This window comes from Phoca vitulina, unplaced genomic scaffold (assembly GCF_004348235.1).
Source record: "Phoca vitulina isolate PV1807 unplaced genomic scaffold, GSC_HSeal_1.0 scaffold1, whole genome shotgun sequence".
In the NCBI taxonomy this organism is placed as follows: Eukaryota; Metazoa; Chordata; class Mammalia; order Carnivora; family Phocidae; genus Phoca; species Phoca vitulina.
In genome coordinates, this window is record NW_022589704.1 from 18,340,049 (window position 1) to 18,359,711 (window position 19,663).

Sequence of the window (19,663 nt, forward strand, 5' to 3'; positions counted from 1 at the left end):
TACTATTTGGTGTAGGAGACGAGCTGCGGGTACGCACCTCCGTAAGACAGAGCTCTTACGCCACGTATGACGCAAATAAGCGTAAGAGCCGGGGGTGGAGATGCCGTCACCACCCGCCCAGGGTTGGCCAAGTTGCCGCGAGAGGGGCGTATAGACCCCGCCTCGTAGGTGGGTGGGGAGTGGCAGGCCCCGCCTCGGCCCCTGTGGCTGGCTCCGGCCGGCGTCGCTGCGGTTGTGGCAGGGGAGCGAGCGCGCCGAGCCCAAAAGGATGAGGCGCCCGCGGCGGCCTGGGGGTCCCGGGGGACCCGGGGGTTTCCGGGTGCTCCTCTGCCTCTTGCTGCTGAGCAGCCACCCGGGAGGCTGCAGCGCCATTAGTGCCCACGGTCAGGAGGAAATGCGGGGGGTGGGGCGGGGGGTGGAGGGTGGTGCCGGGAGCAAAACTCGGTGGGGGGTGGGGGAGGGGTGTCACGAAGGTAGGAAGCTCAGGTAGAATATGTGTCTGGAGTAGGGTAGGGGGAAGCACTGGGAGGTGAGGAAGATGAGAGGGCGTCTGAGAGGAAAGGGGCGTAGGCCTGGAGGTGGGGCTGGGATTACGGGGGCGGGACCTAAGAGAAGCAGGCTCAGGGCAAGATTGCGGGTTTGGGAGGAAGAATGGGGGTGCATATGGACAGAAGGATTTAGAGACTGGCTACAAGACCACGGGAGAAGTCGCCCTGAGGAGCCAAAGAAGTGGTGACGCGCTAAGGGATTGGGGGTAGGAAGTAGGGATAGGAAGAGGGAGTCCTGACGTCCAGGCAGTAGGAGTTGGGGCCACGAGCATGGGGGTCCCAGCTCCCAGGAGAGGATCAGGCCGAAGGAGGGTCCAGGGTTTCTCTTTAAGCTTAGAGAGGCAGATTGCTGCGATCTGATCTCCAATAAGAGGAGGACGGCTAAGGGAGGCGGCAAAAGAGGGTGAAGAGAGAAGGGTCTTTTCCTGTCCCCCTCCCCACAGCAAGCCGGTGCTGACTCACATCTGAGCGGACAGAGACAGTCAGCGCTGACTCATGGGCCGGGGGAGGGTGGGGTGGTGGGGCGCGTGGGGGAAGGGGCGCAGCCTCATCGTCTGACACCCTCCTTCCCCACCTGGCTTGGAGGCCAATGCAAGGTACTTCCTGTGGCCCTGTGGGTTGGTAGAGTGGCAAATGAAGTCTGGAACGGCGGAGGGGTCAGGTCTTGTGGAGACTCCTGACCCTAGCACCCTTCCCTCCCCCATAACTGCTTCCAGGCTAGGTGGCCCTCGGCGGGGCCCAACTCAGAGCTTCAGCACCGCGGACAGCGCTAGCGGCTCCGGGGCCACTGACTGCAGGGATGGTGTGGGGAGCATTGCTTTAGAGACACCCCACCCATACCCCTTTCCCACACGGAGGGAAGGTGTGCTAGGGTTTCCATCTCTTTTGAGTCCCAGCCCATCGTAGTTAGAATGCTTTTGGAGATTTGGGGAGGAAAGTCTCATTTTCCTCAGAATTTGGCCAAAAATTCCCCCCATAGTAATTCTATGAGAGTAGAAGTATATGATCCTCCGCTACCCCCTGCACCTGGAAGCCTTATCCCCATCACTCAGTTAAGCAAACTGAGGCTTTTAGGGAAAGGATCCAGACTCTCAGATTCTTAAAATCCAAAGCCAGATCCTGTGCTTCCTTTTCTTAAGAATTCTAAGCCTCTTCCCTACTCTCCTCCCAGCTTAAAGCCTTTCTTAGGATGAAAGAATGGACCCCATCTGTTTCCCCCTTTCCCAGCCTGTCCATCCTCTGACCATTCTATGTGTGTGGGTGTCTGAGCCTCTGCTCGCTTTTCCCTCTACAGGCTGTCTGTTTGACCGCAGACTCTGCTCTCACCTTGAAGTCTGTATTCAGGGTGAGTGAGGCCCAGGCATAGGATTTACAAGACAGGGGACACAACAAGAAAGAAGTGTGCGGGAGGCCTGGAAGGGGGAAGGGATACCAGTCCAGTCTTGGGGAGAAGAGAGAATGGCCTGAAGGAGCAGAGTTCTCTGAAGCCAAGAGAGGAGATGGAGAGAGTGATGCCCATTTGCAACCTGGACTTTGGAAAGCCTCTTGTCCAAGCACCCTGCTGACACCACTTTTGTGCTCTTAGATGGCTTGTTTGGACAGTGCCAAGTGGGAGTGGGGCAGGCCCGGCCCCTTTTGCAAGTCACCTCTCCAGTTCTTCAACGCTTACAAAGTGTGCTCCGACAGCTCATGTCCCAAGGTGAGGTCTATCTGTACTGAAGGAAAGACACTGGGGCTTTGTTAGATAAGGGTGGGGAAGTGAGGGACCACCTGACTCAAGAATTTCTCTTCATGAAACATTCTTATCATGCCTACTTCTAGAGCCTCACCTTTCCAGACCTTGCTGGAGAAGGGGGCAAGACAGGAGTCTTGGGCTGTTCACCATAGAGATGGGCTATTCACACTTGGACTCTTTGGAGGAGTCTAGAGGAGGCCTTCACAGAAGGAGCCACTGCAAGAGGCCAGTGTCCATCTCCTTAGGACCAGCCCACTCCCTGAAACTGTCTGAGTGCTCCAGAACCATGAATTCTGGAGTCCTCAGCCAGGAGAACACCCCACCCATCAAATTCACTCATTCAACAACTTTTATTGAATACTTACTATGTAGCAAGCTTAGTTTTAGGTGCTTGGGATGTATCAGGGAATAAAACAGACAAAGATCTCTGTCTACTGGGGCTTACATTTTGGGGGGTAAGGGGAATACAATATATAAATTAGAAAATATATGGTATATTATAAGGTGATAAGTGCCATAGAAAAAAAACAAATCTTACAGCATGATAAAAGGGTCAGAAATGGTGGGGTGGGAAGCTTCAGTATCAAATTGAGTGGTCAAGGTAGACCTTATTGAGACTATGAAATGTGAACAAAGACATCAAGGAAGTGGAGGTGTTTTCCAGAAGGTTATCTGGGGGCAATGTTTCAACCTGATCAAAGAGCTAGAAAAGCCTTTACTAAAGCAGGATCATGAGTTTGAGGAATACCATGGAGAGCACCTCCATGGTCTGGCTGTAGAGGAGTGATAGAGAGGGAAAGTGGAAGGTGTTGGGGGAAGGGATGCAGATCATCATAGGGACTTATAAGAGAATGTATGGATGGATGTTATCTTTACTCTGAGTAAAAGAGGAACCCATGACAAGGTTTTGAGCATAGGGGTGCATAAACTCACCTCTACTTTATTTTATTTTTTAAAGATTTTATTTAGGGACACCTGGGTGGCTCAGTCAATTAAGCGTCTGCCTTCAGCTCAGGTTATGATCCCAGGGTCCTGGGATCAAGTCCCATACCGGGCTCCTTGCTCAGCAGGAAGCCTGCTTCTCCCACTGCCTGCTTCTCCCCATGCTTGTGCTCACTTGCTCTCTCTCTCTCTCTGACAAATAAATAAATAAAATCTTAAAAAAAAAGTAAAGATTTTATTTATTTATTTATTTGTCAGAGAGAGAGACATCGAGAGAGGGAACACAAGCATGGGGAGTGGGAGAGGGAGAAGCAGGCCTCCCACCGAGCAGGGAGCCCGATGCAGGGCTCGATCCCAGGATCCTGGGATCATGACCTGAGCCGAAGGCAGTTGCTTAACTGACTGAGCCACCCAGGCGCCCCTCACCTCTACTTTAAAAGGATCGTGCTTGTTCTTGTTGAGAATAGACGGAAGGGAGTCAAGGGTAGAAGCAGGGAGATCGTGAAAAGCTACCACAATAACTCATGTAAGAGATGAATGTGGCATGGATCAGGTGGTTGCAGGGAGGTAGAAAGGAATGACGGAATTCTGCATATATTTTAAAGGCAGTAAGCATGATTTCATGAAATATTGGACAATGCTGTGAAAGAAAGGGAAGTGTTGAGGATGACACCAGGTTTTACTGCCTGAATAATTGGGTAAATGGAGATGTCATTAACTATGCAAAAGGATCAACCTGGGGAGGGGTGTTCAGTTTTGAATATACTGAATTTAAGATATTCATTCACGTAGAGTGGGAAATTGAGAGTATGAGATTGGATTTTGAAAGAGAGATGGAGGATTCTGGAGTGGAGATAGGAATTTGGAATTCTTTGGCATATTAATGACAATTAAACCCATGAGGTAGATGAGATAACCAAACGATTTAGTGTATATGAAGAAGAAGCCTAGAGAATTATAATATTAAGAGGACCAGGACAAGGAGAGGAACCAACAAGGGAGACTGAGAAGGGGGAGCCAAGGAGGTAGGAGGAAAAACAAGAATGTTCAGTGTCCTAGAAATCAAATGGAAGTGTATTGCAGAGGAAGGAGTGATCAACAGTGTCAAATAATGATGCTATGTGAAGTAAGATGAGATCAGAGAATTGGCCACTGGCTTTAGATAAGCAGAAGTCACTGGTGATTTGGATGAAAATATTTTGGTAGAATAGGTGGGAATAAAATCCTAAATAGAGTGGATTAAGAGGGAAGGAGAGAAAAGAACTGGATACAGCCAGGAGAGATAACACTTTCGAAGAGTCTTGCTGCAAAGAAAAGGAGAAATGGAGTGATCACTGGAGAGGAATGTGGGGTCATGCAGTAACTTTTTAAGATGAAAGGAATTCCATCATGTTTGTATGCTAAAGGGAATAATTCAGTAGAGAACAGAGGAAAACGATCACGTAGGAAATATGGGAAATTGCGGAGAAGATGTTCTTGAGTAGGTAGTAAGAGGTGAAATCCAGTGCTCAAGTGGAGGAATTGGCCTCTGATAGGATGAGTTACCTAATGTTCAGAAGCAAGAAGGCAGGTATGGATGCTAGTCAATCTTAGAATATGAGTTAGGAGCAGTACAGACTATTAACTCAGAAGCAGGAAAGAAGAAATGGGGGTGGAGAGTGGGAGATTATGCCTTTAGAATAGGTAACTGACCTTTCATGAGAGCAGTTTCATGAAAGGAAAGAGTCAGACAGGAGATCTGCCCCAGCATAAGATGACTGATGGTGGTGGTGGTGGTGGTGGTGGCAGTGAAGGTTTAAAATGTGTATAGTGCTTTAGAACTTTGTTAGCACTTTCATTTCTCTGATTGCACTTGGTCTTCACAATAGTCCCACGAAGTATGTATTATTCCCACTTTACAAAGAAAAGTAAGTTTCAGTATCAACAAAAAGGATAGAAATAATAATGATGATGGTGATGATGATGATAAAGCAGCTGTTTAAAGTTCACTATGTGACAGGTACTATTCTTACCATGTTATATTGGGTTATTTTAATTGTCACAATCTTAGGAGGTATAAACCCCCATTTTACAGATGAGAGAATTGAGGCTCAGACAGGTTCAGCAATTTGCCCAAAGTTGCACAATGAGAAATGGCAGAGGATTCAAACTTAGTCTCACTGATGGCAGTCTGACTCCAAAATCTGTACCTGAGTGTGGGAAGAGGACAGCTCAGATTACCCACCAGGTCTCTGGACCACCTCCACTGCCCCTCTGCTCTGCCAAACTCAATACACTGCAGGGTAGGGAGTGCGGTTTTGATTTCCAGTGGTCCCTGTTACTGGGCCCTCAGACTCTCCCAAGCCAACTCACCCTATCCTGTCCCCTGGCAGGATTGTCCTGGCACGATGACCTCACCCAGTATGTGATCTCCCAGGAGATGGAACGCATCCCCAGGCTTCACCCCCCAGAGCCCCGTCCAAGGGACAGGTAGGCATCCTTTCTCAATAGCTCTAACATGGCAAGGCTGGTGGGTCTGTGGTCCTGTCCTGATGGACAGAGGGAAGGGGGAGGGAAATGGGCACCAAGGTCAGCAGCCTCAGGCACGGGTAAAAGAGGTTCAGGAGTGGTCATCTGACATGTTCACATGCTCAGTATGAGCTGAGCTCACCCCAGGGATCCAGCAAAACAGCGGGAAAAAGAAGTTTTGAAAAACTTGGACATTTCATAATTTAAAAGAAGCATCAAAGGAGTCAGCATGGGACAAATGAGAATTTTGTCATACGGAAAATGTTTAATGTTCCATTTCATTACTATGTGGAAGTGTATGTGGAGAGACCATCATCTTTCTGTGGTTAGGGCCTCTGAAGGCATTGTTCAGACCCTGCAAGCAGAGGAAAGTCAACGAGGGCCATGGGGCCCCAATAATGATAGCAGGATGAAAAAGGCAGAGTGGGGTAGAAGGGCAGAGTTGGCGGGGGAGGGGAAGGGAAGTACTGAATCTTTGAACTGAATGCTTGACCACACACTTGGAGAGCCAGGTGTGGGGATATGAATACAGGAGGAACGGGGCAGACTGCAGCCACAGTTTATCTATAGAGGTACCTGGCTGCCTTCTCCTGCACCCATTCTCTCCTCCATTCCTCGTCTCACACATCCCTAACCTCCCCTGCTGTGTTTCAGGGACCTAGGCATGCTTCCCAGGGAGGCAAGGACCTGTGCGCAGGCTTGGCCCTCTGGCCCTTCCCCATGCTACTCTCTTCCCCTGAGCCTATCTCATTTCTTAAGAGGTCCTGTTTACTCTAAACTGCTGAGCCTGTCTGGTCCCACCATCTCTGCCTCCTGTAGGTTTTGTACGCCCTCGCCCCACACAACCAACACACACACACGTATGCTTTGCTTTCTTCCCCAGGTCTGGCTTGGTGCCCAGGAGACCTGGTCCCGCTGGGGAGCTGCTCTTACAGGGCATCCCTACTGGCTCTACCCCTGCAGCCCAGCACCGGCTTCCTCAACCTCCAGTGGGTGGGGGTGGAGCTGGGGTGGGCTCTCCACTCTCCCCTCTGCAGGCTGAGCTGCTGCCTCCTCTCTTGGAGCACCTGCTGCTACCCCCGCAGGCCCCCCACCCTGCTCTGAGTTATGAACCTGCCCTGCTGCAGCCCTACCTGTTCCATCAGGTGAGCCTTAAACACGGGCCCCACCCCAACACCTATCCCTGAGCGCTGATACCTGCTCTTACCCGGATCTCTGGTTTCCCCACAGTTTGGCTCCCGCGATGGCTCCCGGGGCTCAGAGGGCTCGCCAGGGATGGTCAGTGTCGGCCCCCTGCCCAAGACTGAACTTTCTACCCTCTTCAGCAGAACTGCCTCCAAGGGCATGTTTGGGGCTCCCTCTGACCACTCTTATGGGGACCCTCCAGGGCCTTCACCTGGTCAACTTTTCCAGGAGTCAGGGCTTCTCTACCTGGCCCAGGAGCTGCCAGTGCCCAGCAGGGCCAGGGCACCAAGGCTTCCGGAGCAAGGGGACAGCAGCCGGGCACAGGACTCCTCAGAGGGCTATGAGGAGGAAGGGCTAGAAGGTCGCAGGGAGAAACCTCCTTCTCCAGCAGAGCTGCCAGGTAACAGAGTTCTCAGCATCCGTTCCCTTCCTGTGGGAGCTGCATTCAGGGGCTCCTTCCTAACGACCCATGCATTTGTTAATTTGTCCTTAAAGTCATTCATATATTTAACTAATGTCTACTGACAACCCAGTCTATGCCAGGCACTAGGTAGGCAGTGGGGATACCGTGCGGGGTGGAGATAACATAACTTCTGCAGCTGGAGAGTCAAGATGTCCATGGTGGGCCTGAAGTTTGGTCTTGGCCCTAAGAAGGCCATTCCCCCAAAGTGTGGGCAAGGGCTGGAAGGTGGAGGACATCAGTGTCCTGGGCTTGGAGAAGAAGCTTTTAAGTGTGCTAGTACCCTCCCGCCCCCAAATGCCTCCCACAAGTTCATCTCGCCACCACCACCTCACCGCCACTATCTCGCCATAAGCTCTGTGTCTGGCTCCCAGCAGACGCGACTCTCCAGAGACTGGCAGCTGTGCTGGCGGGCTATGGGGTGGAGCTGCGTCAGCTGACCCCTGAGCAGCTCTCCACCCTCTCAACCCTGCTGCAGCTGCTGCCCAAGGGCGCAGGACGAGATCTGGGTGAGTGTCCAGACAGAGAGACCAGCAACCACCAGCTACATGATGGCCCCTTGCCCCACCTCTCAAGCCCACATGCAGTAGCCTAGAGGGGAAGGTCAGGGGGCAGAGAAGGGAGCTCTTTTGAGACACGAGCACAGGGTCATTGCCTGCCAGGGGCAGGAAGCAAGGGAATGGGGTGGTGAGCTGAGTTAGAGCGGGAAAGAACTGGAGGGGGGGAGTAATGGAAGAATAAGCCAACGGGGTATGAGCAGGGATCATGAGGCACCAAGGAACAGCCTCTAAGGAAGGAAGTGGCCAATGCCAAGTGAAGCCAGTAATTGAGGGTAGGGGGAGGACTGGACAAATAGTTTTGAGACGTGTGGCCAATAACTCTGGAAGGAGCTGATAAAACAATTATAAGGTAGAAGCAAACAGGCATGAGACCATGCTTAGGATGAGACCAAAGGCAGGGCTGGGTCACTGACTGAGGAAAAAGAGGCCACAGCAGATGCAACAGGCTCAGGGTCGCTGGCCCCTTTTCCTACCTGTGTTGTATGGACCTTCACCTTGGCCCTTTGCCCAGAGTCTTGTTTTTCCTGTCTCTACAGGAGGGGTTGTAAATGTTGGAGCTGACATCAAGAAAGTGAGTTTGCAGCACCTCCCTGACCCATAGTGCCCCTAGCAGCAAACCCCCTTGTCAAAATCTAAACCTCAGCATTGGGATCCAGATCCGTATCTTCCAACACTCCTCATTTGTGGGGGAACCAGGGCCCAGAGCCTGCAAGTCCTTGCCTTAAGATCTCACCTCAACTTGATGGCAGAGCTGGGTCTAGAAGCTGGAGTTCTCAATTTGCTGCTTTTTTCACTACAGTCATTTCAGACCCTGCTCTGAGGATCCCTAGGTGAAGAGGGGAATTGCATGCAGGCTCCTGACCCCCCTGTAGCCTGAAGAGCTCTATCTTTTTCACATGTTCGACTTCTGAGATTTTGTGGCTAAACAGAAGTCTAAAAACCATTACCTGCCTGTTCATTTCTCCTAACACCACCTTCCCTCACTCCAGAGGTTCTCTCCACTCCAGTTCCATCTTGTGGACCATTACTGATCATGTTGCATTCATTCAATCTTTTATTCATTCATTCATTCATTCATTCATCCACCTGACTCACTTTTCTGGGTGACCTCTCTGTGCCCAGTGCTGCCCTGGGCCCTGGGGGAGGGTAGAAAGAAACAAGTCCCAAGGTCCTCTTTAGGGACCTCAGAGACCCTAAGATGTGGACCCCCAACCCCCCCATCTATCATCTCTCTATGGTCTCTCTATCATCCAGAGACCACACCTCTATCCTCTCTTCCAAACAGACAACGGAGGAGCAGGTGCAGCGTGGAAGCACGGCGGAGCCTCCACCCCCCACACCCTCCCTGCCTGGATACCCCACTGCCAGCCCCACTTCCAGTAAAGCCCAGCGGGTACTGAGCTCTGGATCCTCCGAGTCCCCCAGAGCTGCTAGCCACCTTGCCACACCTGTCCTGCTGGAGAAGAAAAGTCCACTGGGCCAGAGCCAGCCCCCGGTGGTGAGGCGGCCAGCAGCTCAGCCATCAGCAGAGGAGTATGGCTACATTGTCACTGACCAGAAGTAAGGGCTTCAGCCGGGGCAAGCCTTCCAGTCCCCCCCACCGGCCCCCCTGGGGAGGGGGTGTTGCGTGGGCTGGCCTGCCTGGCGAGAAGCAGAGAGCAGAAATCCAGATGTGAAGTGGACAGAGGTGGGCTCCTCTGTACCCCAGGAGGTAGTTTGTTTCAAGAAAGTGGCCAAGAGGATCCCCACTTTCCTTCCTCTCCCTGCTCTCCACCTTCAGGCCTCTGAGTCTGGCTGCAGGAGTCAAGCTGCTGGAGATCCTAGCTGAGCATGTGCACGTGTCCTCGGGCAGCTTCATCAACATCAGGTGGGGCTGGTATCTAGCTGGGGCAGCCAGGATCTAGAAGGTAGCTTGAGGGGAGAGGTGGCTGGAGGGGCTCAGGGAAGGAAGGGAAGACAAAGTCTTGGGTAAGTGGCCAAGGTGGGGTCAGAGATGCTCCTAGCTGCATTGAAGGTGCCCCCCAGAACACACACACACAGGCACTGGATGCTGGCCTCATCCAGCATTTCTCTCAAACATCCCTGTAAGGCATGTCTGATCAGCCCCAGCTTCATCCTCTCGTGGGAGAGGGCCAGAGCTGGCCTCTCTGTTACAGTCTGGGGTCTGTGGTGGGTGAGGCAGTAATGTAGCTCCTGTTTGGCAGTGTGGTGGGACCGGCCCTCACCTTCCGCATCCGACACAATGAACAGAACCTGTCTTTGGCTGATGTGACCCAGCAAGCTGGTAAATACTGCCTGGTCCCAGCCCCAGCCTTAGTAGGACATACCCAGGCCTGTGGCTGACGCCCCCCTTGAAATATTCCCAACACACACGGGCCCTGCCTGCCACCTAGCATAGCATGACATGGGGTGGAGACCACATGGAGCTGGAGAGAGTCTGACCCACAGCTTCCCCGCAGGGCTGGTGAAGTCGGAACTGGAAGCACAGACAGGGCTCCAGATCTTGCAGACAGGAGTGGGACAGGTATGAGCTAACCGAAGAATCAGCTGAAACCCCAGAGGGCTGACATTGCCCACAAGAGATGGGGGCAAACTTGGCAGGAAAACCGGAGCTGAAACTTCATGTACCTGGCTGGCCCACAGGCTTTGCCAAAGCAGCCCTCCCCATGCAGTTCACTTTCTGGCCAGCAGATGGCCCCAGTGGCTGCCCCTCCTGCCTCCCTCCCTCCCTCCCTCCCTCCCTCCCTCCCTCTCCCTCCTCCTCCTCCTCCTCAAGGGCAGGACCAGTCTTCCCGTAGGAAGGCCTCCTGCTTGGAAGAACCACCTGAGGTGTCCATAGCCTTATGGAGCAAAGTTTCTAAATTCCAAGGGAAAACCCTATGCAGTAAGGACATTAAACTCAAAATAGATTTCTGTTCTGCATCCAATACTGATGCCTCACATTCTACTATTCGATTCTTTGCGACTCTCCAAACTCCTCTACATTCATTTTTTAAATGCAAAAACTCCTAGTGGGGGTCATCCACTAAGTTTCCGGCAGTGCGGTGTGGTTGAGTTGGTCCGATGGGGATCGAGAAGGAGGATCTTGGGTCTATCTGAGCCCTTCTGCCTGTGCCACCATGCCCTTGCCCTCCCAGCTTTGCCCTCGGAGATACCCTAGCAGGGAGCGTGGCATGGGGGGTCAGGGGTTGAGGAACAGCTCCTAAATCTCCCCTGCCACTGCCCCCCTTGATTCTAGCCTTGTTCCCACAGAGGGAGGAGGCAGCTGCAGTCCTTCCCCGACCAGCCCGCAGCACCTCTCCCATGCGCTCAGTGCTGCTCACTCTGGTGGCCCTGGCGGGCGTGGCCGGGCTGCTGGTGGCTCTGGCCGTGGCTTTGTGTGTGCGGCAGCATGCACGGCAGCGGGACAAGGAGCGCCTGGCAGCCCTAGGGCCTGAGGGGGCCCATGGTGACACTACCTTTGAGTACCAGGTGTGTGGCCCCAAAAGCTTGTAGATGAGAGGGAATGGAAGGGGCTTGGGAGTCTGGGTCTCACATGGGGTGAGGGTGGGGTGTTGGATGGGGAGTGAGCACCCATGCCTGGGAATACCCGGGCTGGGGCTACAGAAACCCAAGCAGGGGTGTTGCGGGGACATTTTGAGTGGACGGGAATCGGGAGCAGATGCTTCCTAAGGTTCATTCCAGGGCCACACTTCTGGGACTCCACTCTCATCTCTGAGGTGGTCAGAGGCACCACCCAGACAGAATAGCCTTGAAAAGAATGAGGACCAGGGCAGCGGAGCCTCCCCCAGAGGAGATGGGTTTCATACAGAATCGGTCAGGGATGAGCCTAGGATGGAGCCCAGGACGATGCTGAAGGGGCTTCAGGGGCCCTGGGGCCCTGCCTGACCTTTCTCCTGCAGGACCTGTGCCGCCAGCACATGGCCACAAAGTCCCTGTTCAACCGGGCGGAGGGTCCGCCGGAGCCTTCTCGCGTGAGCAGCGTGTCCTCCCAGTTCAGTGACGCGGCCCAGGCCAGCCCCAGCTCCCACAGCAGCACACCGTCCTGGTGCGAGGAGCCCGCCCAGGCCAACATGGACATCTCCACGGGACACATGATCCTGGTCAGGACAGGGCCGGGGCCCAGAGGGGCTGAAGGGACGGGCTGCTAGGAGAGGCAGGGCCGGTGGTGTGGGCCAGAGCCAGGCTGTGGTATCCCTGCAGGCGTACATGGAGGACCACCTGCGGAACCGGGACCGCCTGGCCAAGGAGTGGCAGGCCCTGTGTGCCTACCAGGCAGAGCCCAACACCTGTGCCGCGGCCCGGGAGGAGGGCAACGTCAAAAAGAACCGCCACCCCGACTTCCTGCCCTGTGAGTGAGTCCTGCTGGTCAACTGGCCCAGCCCTCTCTCTGCTGGGAGCCCTGGAGGGCTTGGGGGGAAGGGCTGGGCTCCTGGCTCAGGCCAAGTGGCAGAGGTACCAGGACCCCAATAACTGGAGGGGCATCTGAGGTGGGATGTGGGGTCTGTGCAGATGATCACGCTCGCATCAAGCTGAAGGTGGAGAGCAGCCCTTCTCGGAGTGATTACATCAATGCCAGCCCCATTGTAAGTGGCCCTGGCTCCAGCCCCCTCCTCTGCCCCGTTTTTATCCTGCCTGCATAAACTCCATTTCCTTCTGGTCACCATCCGCTCCATCTGACGCCCTGGAATTATGAGGCTTGATATCCTGGCGTGGAAATGGGGGTTTCTCAAGCTCTCCCAGATCCTGGCCCGCTCCCTCCGACCAAGCCTCTCCATTGTAGCATTTCCCACTCTGACTCATGATGTGTCTTCCCTGCCCCAGATCGAGCACGACCCTCGGATGCCAGCCTACATAGCCACACAGGGCCCGCTGTCCCATACCATTGCAGACTTCTGGCAGGTGAGTTCTTGGAAGGAGGGCTTCTCCAGGGACCAGTGGTCTTTGAGGGCAGCCGGAGAGGTTAGAATGGCGTCTGTCCCTAGATGGTGTGGGAGAGTGGCTGCACCGTCATCGTCATGCTGACCCCGCTGGTGGAGGATGGTGTCAAGCAGTGTGACCGCTACTGGCCAGATGAGGGGTCCTCCCTCTACCACGTATATGAGGTCAGCAAGACCCCATGGCCGGGGGACGATGGGAATGGAGACAGTGGACGGTGAACCATTCATACATGTATGAATGCATATGCACATACACACACATGCACACACACATACATGTACTATACATTTACACGTGTGTGTCCAGCCAGGGCCAGAAAGCATTTGTAGGGACCTATGATGAAAGGTACAGAAATAAAACTATAAAACCACCAAAACTGAGGTCAGAAGCTGGAAGCCGAGAGTATATGAGACAGGGAAGAGAAGTAAAACCAAAGACCAACATTAAGACCTACGTTAATCTAGCCTCACTTACCTCTTGAGTTTCCAAAGCCAAGAAAGAAATAACCATCAGTCACGTATAGAATAGAAACAAACTTTTTCATTAGGAGAGAAGATAGGTGGGGGGGGGCAGGGGACTGGGGAGAGGCAAAGCCGAGAAAAGAGGAACAGAGTCCTGACACGTGGAAGGTGACCCCCTGTAAAGCAGGAGACACTAAGAGAAAATGGAAGCTTCTTATTACTGGGGGAGCACCAGATAGTAGTTTTTCATCATCCGATGAGCACTCAGCAGTCTTTTTTTTTTTTTTTTTTCCTTTTCCCGTCTTTTTAAAATTTTATTTATTTATTTATTTTCTTTTTTATTTTTTCTGTTTTTTAATTTATTTTTTATATTTTTTCTTTCTTTTTTAATTTTTTGTTTTTTTGTTTTTTCTTTTTTCTTTTATTTTTTTTTTTGTTTCAGCAGTCTTTTTTTAAAAGCTTTTTTTTTTTATTGGTGTTGCTCATGCTTAAAGGAAAAGAGACGAATAAAAATATTATAGAATCTCATCAAAGTTTTTGGTGTGTGTAGCACAGACGCTTTGCTAGACTCTGTGAGGAAGGAGGAAGTCTGACCTCAAGAAGCCCACAGTAGCTGTGTCTGGGCGGAAAAGCCACCCGTTGTCCTGAGCAGCCCATAAGTGACACAGACAACTAGGGGTCTTGGGGACAGCTGGGGCAGTAGGAGCGGGCGGTTGGGTAAGCTTCCGGGAGGATGTAGAGTTTGAGCCGGCCTGGGAGGCTGGGACGATCTGGAGAGGCGCTGCCGTGCTCAGGCCCGGGCCCACTCCTCGGCAGGTGAACCTGGTGTCCGAGCACATCTGGTGCGAGGACTTCCTGGTGCGCAGCTTCTACCTGAAGAACGTGCAGACCCAGGAGACGCGCACGCTCACGCAGTTCCACTTCCTCAGCTGGCCGGCAGAGGGCACTCCGGCGTCCACCCGGCCGCTGCTGGACTTCCGCAGGTGAGGGGGGCAGGGCGGGGAGAGAGCCGCACGCGAGCCGGGGGCCGCGGAACTGGGCGTCCCCACCGCCGCCCCCCCCTCCCCGACCACCAGCTCCTCCTGGGGGCCCTGGTCTTGTGAGGCGGGCCCTCCAGCCCGACCTGGAGCCTCGGCCTCCGACCTCCAGCCGCCCCCTTCCAGACCCCGCAAGCCCGGACTGATGCTCTGGCTGGCTGTGCGCATCCCTCCACCCGCGTGCTCCCGCCCTCTGCTCTTCTGCCTGCTGTGTCCCCCTCGCCCCTTTTCTCTCCCTGCTTCCCCGCGTCTGGCTCCTCCATCACCCCCGCCGCCAAGAAGGGCTCACCTGAGTTCAAGCTCCCTCCCTCTCGCCTTCCCTCCCTCTCCTGGGTCCCGGCTCCTGTCTCACCTGTTCGTCGCCTCCTGTGCTGCTGTTTGGGATCTCCAGCATATTCTGGGTCTGCTGTGCCCTCGTCTCTCACTCCCTCCTGCCCATCTGTCCTTTATCCCTCGCTGTTTCTTGGCCTGTTATTTCTCCCCCGTCTGTCTTTCCTTCCTTTCCCTCTCTCACCCCTCCCCCTGCCTCTCCCCTCATCTCTTTGTCTCTCCCACTGTCTCTGAGTCTGTCCCACTTTCTATCTCCATCTCTCCTGCCCTGCAGCTCTCCCCTGTTCCATCCCCTCTCTCCCTGCTTTCTCCACCTCCCTGCCCGCTCTGCCTCTCTCCGTCTTTCCCTCCCTCTGTCTCCCCACTCTGTCCTTCTGTCCTTCTTCCACCCTCCTCCTCTGTCTCTCTCCCTCTCACGGCTGCCAGTGTCATTTTTGTGATCTGCAGCTAGTGTTCTCTCTCCAGTTGCATAGTCACAAAAGTGATCATTGGCAGGCGTGGCCGCTGCATGGACAGGACAATCCAATCAGGACTGTGGGCCCAGGGGCCCCATGAAGGCTGCTGGGAGAGCTGGGGGCTGGGGGTGGGGGCGGCGAGGGACTCGGAGCAGACAAACGCTATCAAAGGCAGTGCGGAGGATCTTGGGATTGCTGGGGACTCAGGGGAGCCGGTGGGGGCCGGGACAGGAAGCTAACTAGAGGACTTTGCCTGTTCTGACAACAGCCCCCCGACGAGGCCAGTCCTCCAGCACCCCCAATCTCCCCCCTCGCCCACACTGCAGCCTTCACCTGCTTCTCTGCCTCTTGCCAGGCTGGCCTGAGGTCTCCAGGTGCTGGGCAGAGAGCGGAGGAGCAGAGCTGGGCTGGGAAGCTGGGGATAGTTTCTTTCTTTTTTTTTTTTTAAGTTTATTTAAGTAATCTCTACACCCAATGTGGGGCTCGAACTCAGGACCCCAAGATCGCATGCTCTTCCCACTGAGCCAGCTAGGCGCCCCAGCTGGGGATAGTTTCTGAGCCTCAGGATAATGGTTTCTAACTGGGCCCCCTGGAGCCCGAGACACAGGCTTCTCAAAAGCAATGCCAGGGGTCATAGAGCTATTTTCTGTTTTCCACATTTAAAAAAAAATCTTTATAGAATTAGTGCATGGACCGTTTTTAAGACTGCACAGGTAAGCTAAAAGATTACATTGCTTTAGGCCAGAAGTATGTAAACTCAGTTGCCATTGGACACCCAGAGCAAATTAACTGCTGCCTAATAAATATGGTTTGCTAAAGGTCTACCAGAGGGAAGGCAAACTAATTTTTTTTTTAAGTGCTAAAAAGTGACCCCGAACAAGTTTCTTGATCTCTGTTTTCTTACCTGTGAAATGAGGATGATGACCCATACTTTAGGGGGTTGTTACAAGAGTCAATGAAATAAAGTCTGTAAAATCTCGTTTAAGTGCCTGGCACACAGCAAAGGCTCGATGAATTCTAGATACGATTCATTGTCATTATTATTAAACAATTGGGAGCTACTGCAGAGACTTCTGTTCAACCCCAGCTCTCTAACACATGAGACAACTTGCTAGAAAACCATGTGGACTCCTGTAAAATCATTCAGAGTCACCTAGCCCTTGCAGGTCTGGGGGAATCACACTGGTAGACCATTAAGTTCCAAGCTTCCCCTGAAACAATCTAATAACTCCTCAGGTAGTCCTCCCTGGTCCTGGCCCACTGAGGGTATCAGGATTCTGCAGGTAACTCTCCAAGCAGGAAAGTCATAAGGGACAAGGGCAGGTTAGACTAGGCCACTGAGGAAGGGAGAAATCCCCTGCTCCCTGCTGAGAGGGCAGCAGTCAGGGTAACAGAAAAGAGTCTGAGGTCCAAGTGGACCCCAAGTCTAAATATGACCCAAACACAGAGCACCTGTGCTGAGATGAGGCTGATTCCGGAAGACAGACAGCCGCATAACATTCAGAGCTGAGAGGTTGTCCTCCCCTGGTCAAAAGAACTTTGTGCCTATGGCTACCTGACCTCATTGCTAGTGAGGACTACAAGGGCCTGAGTGGGGAGGGGAACAGCCTGGGCAGTTGTAAAGGAGGGCAGAGGGGCAGAGCAGGAAGGTGACAAGACTGACACCCTTGAAGTCACCAGAAAGCCTATTCTCCCTGGACTTCAGCAGAGGTGGCTATTGATATGATGTAGTATCATTAATAGTACTACCATTTATTGAGCACCCACTGTATGCCTTATGCTTAATTCTTTACATCGATTATCTCATGCAATCATGGTGAGAACCCTAAGAAGAGGTTTACTATTATCACCCTCACTTTACAGACAAGAAAACTGAGGCTCGAAGAGGCCAAGTCAGCCGTTCCCAGGTGCATCGCTTGGCACCTAGCTCATTAAGTGACAAGGCAAGCCCAGGGCCACCCACACCATCTCTGGTTCTTTGCCTCCTGCCCTGACTCATTCCTCCAGCCCTTTTCCCTCCTCTGCCCTGGGCACGTGGGGAGAAGAAGAAGAAAGAGAGGCCCCCAGGGGTGTGCTGGTGCCTCCCTGCCCTCACACCCACTTCTTGTTGCAGGAAAGTGAACAAGTGCTACCGGGGCCGCTCCTGCCCCATCATTGTGCACTGCAGGTGCGTGCGGACGAGCTGGGGGCAGGGGTGGGGATCACAGGGGACAGGGCAGCCCAGGCCAGAGGGCCCCGAGGTGGGGCATTCCTGATTCCCGCCCCTCTCGCTGGTCCTCCGCCCTGGGCACATCTCCCATGCATGCTGCCTGCCTAGCCCCTGATGCTGGCCAACGACAGCCCAGGGGCCAAGTTTAACATACCATCTGGTTTTTTTTCAATGGCCCATGAGCTAAGACTGGTGTTCGCATTTTTAAATGGTTGAAGAAGAAGAAAAAAAAAAAAGAAAAAAGTTTCCTGAACCAAAGCCTGGCCAGAGGCTGGAAAGGGCCATTCCCATCCCCTCTGGCTGTTTCCATCTTAGGACTGAGCCAGGGCTCTGCTTTTAGGCTGGCCGACTACCCTAGTGACACCCCGTGGGGCACAGGTTCCCCACTCAAGGCCCAATTCCCAGGGCCCAGGGGCTATGATCGCTGCCTCCTCAGCTCACTCATGCCCTCCCTGAGCCCAGCCTAAATGGCCCCACCAGTATCTTCCCCACCCCAAGCCTCCCTGTCTCCTCTGCCCCTCCCCCTTTCTGCTGGTCCCAAGCTGAGCCTGTCATTATCTCTCGTTTCAGCGACGGTGCAGGGAGGACTGGCACTTACATCCTCATTGACATGGTACTGAACCGCATGGCAAAAGGTGAGGGCCTTCCCCACGGCCCGCAGCCCCGCCCCGATGAGCCGTCCCAGCACCCAGGCTCACAGGAGCTCCTGGAGGGACCGGTTATCACACCCCCGGGCTTTGCCCAGTCCTCTAAGCCTCCCAGCCCAGGACGCTCCAGGCTTTCTGGGTCCTCTCCTCCTCTGGACAACCCCTGAGCAGCCCTGTGCCCTCTCCAATCTCCAGGAGTAAAGGAGATCGACATCGCTGCCACCCTGGAGCACGTCCGTGACCAACGGCCTGGCCTCGTCCGCTCTAAGGTGACTGTTCCTCCCTGTGCTGACCCGAGCTGCCAGCCTCCCCCAGGGAAACCAGCAACAGCCTGCCAACCCCACCTGCCCTCACCTTCCCCAGGAGGACTCCCCCTCACCCAAGTGACCTCCCTGGCTCCCCCTTCCAAAAGCCCGCACCCCCTCTCCATGACCATCCTCCCCCTGCCCTTCCCCAGGACCAGTTTGAATTTGCTCTGACAGCCGTGGCGGAGGAGGTGAACGCCATCCTCAAGGCCCTGCCCCAGTGAGACCCCTGGGGCCCCTCAGTGGGCAGACCAGCCTCTGTTCCCTCTTTGCCTGTGTGAGCATCTATCTGTGTACCCCCTCCTCACCCCCCGCCCCCACCGCCTCGGTCCCTCTGGGGCATGGCCAGTCGTCCGAGAGAAGTGTGAAGAAGAGGATGTGGGAAGGGTCGGACCTACCCAGCCTCTCACCTGTCGGAGCCCCCGGGAAGTCCCACGAGGGCGTGGGGGGCTGGCAGCCAGCCAGGAGCAGAGGAAAGTCCTCCACCCAGAGCCTTCTCCTGCCTGAGTTCCTTGGCTCCCAGCTCCCATTCTTCCGAGAGCTCCCAGGATGTCCGTGTGGGCGGAACCGGGTGGAGGGCCTGCCACCCCCCAACCCCCGCCCTTCTTGCTTGTCCAGCCCCCGCTGCCTGCCGCCCTGCCTCTGTGGCCCACACTCTGGCCCCTGCCCTCCCTGCCTTCCTCAGGCCTCCTCCCCTGCCCTCCTGCCACGTGCCACTCCACTCTCGCCCTCTGGCACAAGAGAACATTTCTAGAGAAATCTACTTTTGTATCAATGTGAATAAAGTTAGTGTGTCGTGCGTGCAGCCACCCGGACTCCTACACTTGTCGTCGTCTCTGCTGCCAGCCTCCATCTCCAGGCCCCGTGAGGAGCCGGGCCCGCTGCGCTGCTCGGGAGACGCAGGTAGTGGGGGTGAGCCGGGCTGCGGAGTCTGGCTCTCCGAGGCTTGAATGGTAGCCAGGAATGAGGCGGTTGTCGCTCCGCAGCGCCTCCCCTGGGGCTGGCAGTCTCCCAGGTGCTCCCACGCACAGCTTCACCATGATGCTACCCCATCGGTAGCCCATAACATTCTCCCGAGGTAACCCCAATTGCATACAGTGGAGTTTGGATTCAAAGCCAGGCATGCTTAACCTCTTTACTGCCTCTCCTCTTAGTTCGTGAGCAGCTACTTCGTGCCCTTCAGCCTCAGGAGAATGTACCTCGGGCAGGCCAAGTGCCTGGCCCACCACAAGCAAAACTAGCTAGACTCCGATAGCAGCTTGTAGACCAGGCCTGTGAGACGTCACAACAGGCATCCATCCAGCTGGGGGCAGGGGGCACTTTCTCCCCCTCCCCCAACC

At 54.3% G+C, this 19,663-nt stretch overlaps 1 protein-coding gene across 3 annotated transcripts; it reads left to right on the top strand.

The window, feature by feature from the left end:
• Positions 1-143: 143 nt before the first annotated feature.
• On the top strand, positions 144-19,128 carry PTPRN (protein tyrosine phosphatase receptor type N). 3 transcript variants are annotated; one of them, XM_032401658.1, is made up of 24 exons: positions 144-383; positions 1,843-1,893; positions 2,134-2,247; positions 5,598-5,694; positions 6,617-6,878; positions 6,964-7,011; positions 7,147-7,318; positions 7,753-7,887; positions 8,475-8,509; positions 9,224-9,498; positions 9,719-9,805; positions 10,143-10,222; positions 10,398-10,462; positions 11,191-11,409; positions 11,841-12,041; positions 12,142-12,289; positions 12,451-12,524; positions 12,763-12,840; positions 12,924-13,043; positions 14,157-14,323; positions 17,276-17,329; positions 17,942-18,006; positions 18,214-18,287; positions 18,476-19,128. In XM_032401658.1, the coding sequence occupies exons 1-24, from the start codon at positions 269-271 to the stop codon at positions 18,545-18,547; spliced, it is 2,808 nt and encodes a 935-aa protein (XP_032257549.1). In that variant the 5' UTR covers positions 144-268; the 3' UTR covers positions 18,548-19,128. The 3 variants fall into 3 exon arrangements, with proteins under 3 accessions (XP_032257549.1, XP_032257532.1, XP_032257542.1); XM_032401641.1 differs by having other exon boundaries at positions 6,964-7,318; XM_032401651.1 differs by having other exon boundaries at positions 6,964-7,318; positions 7,756-7,887.
• The last annotated feature ends 535 nt before the right edge of the window (positions 19,129-19,663 follow it).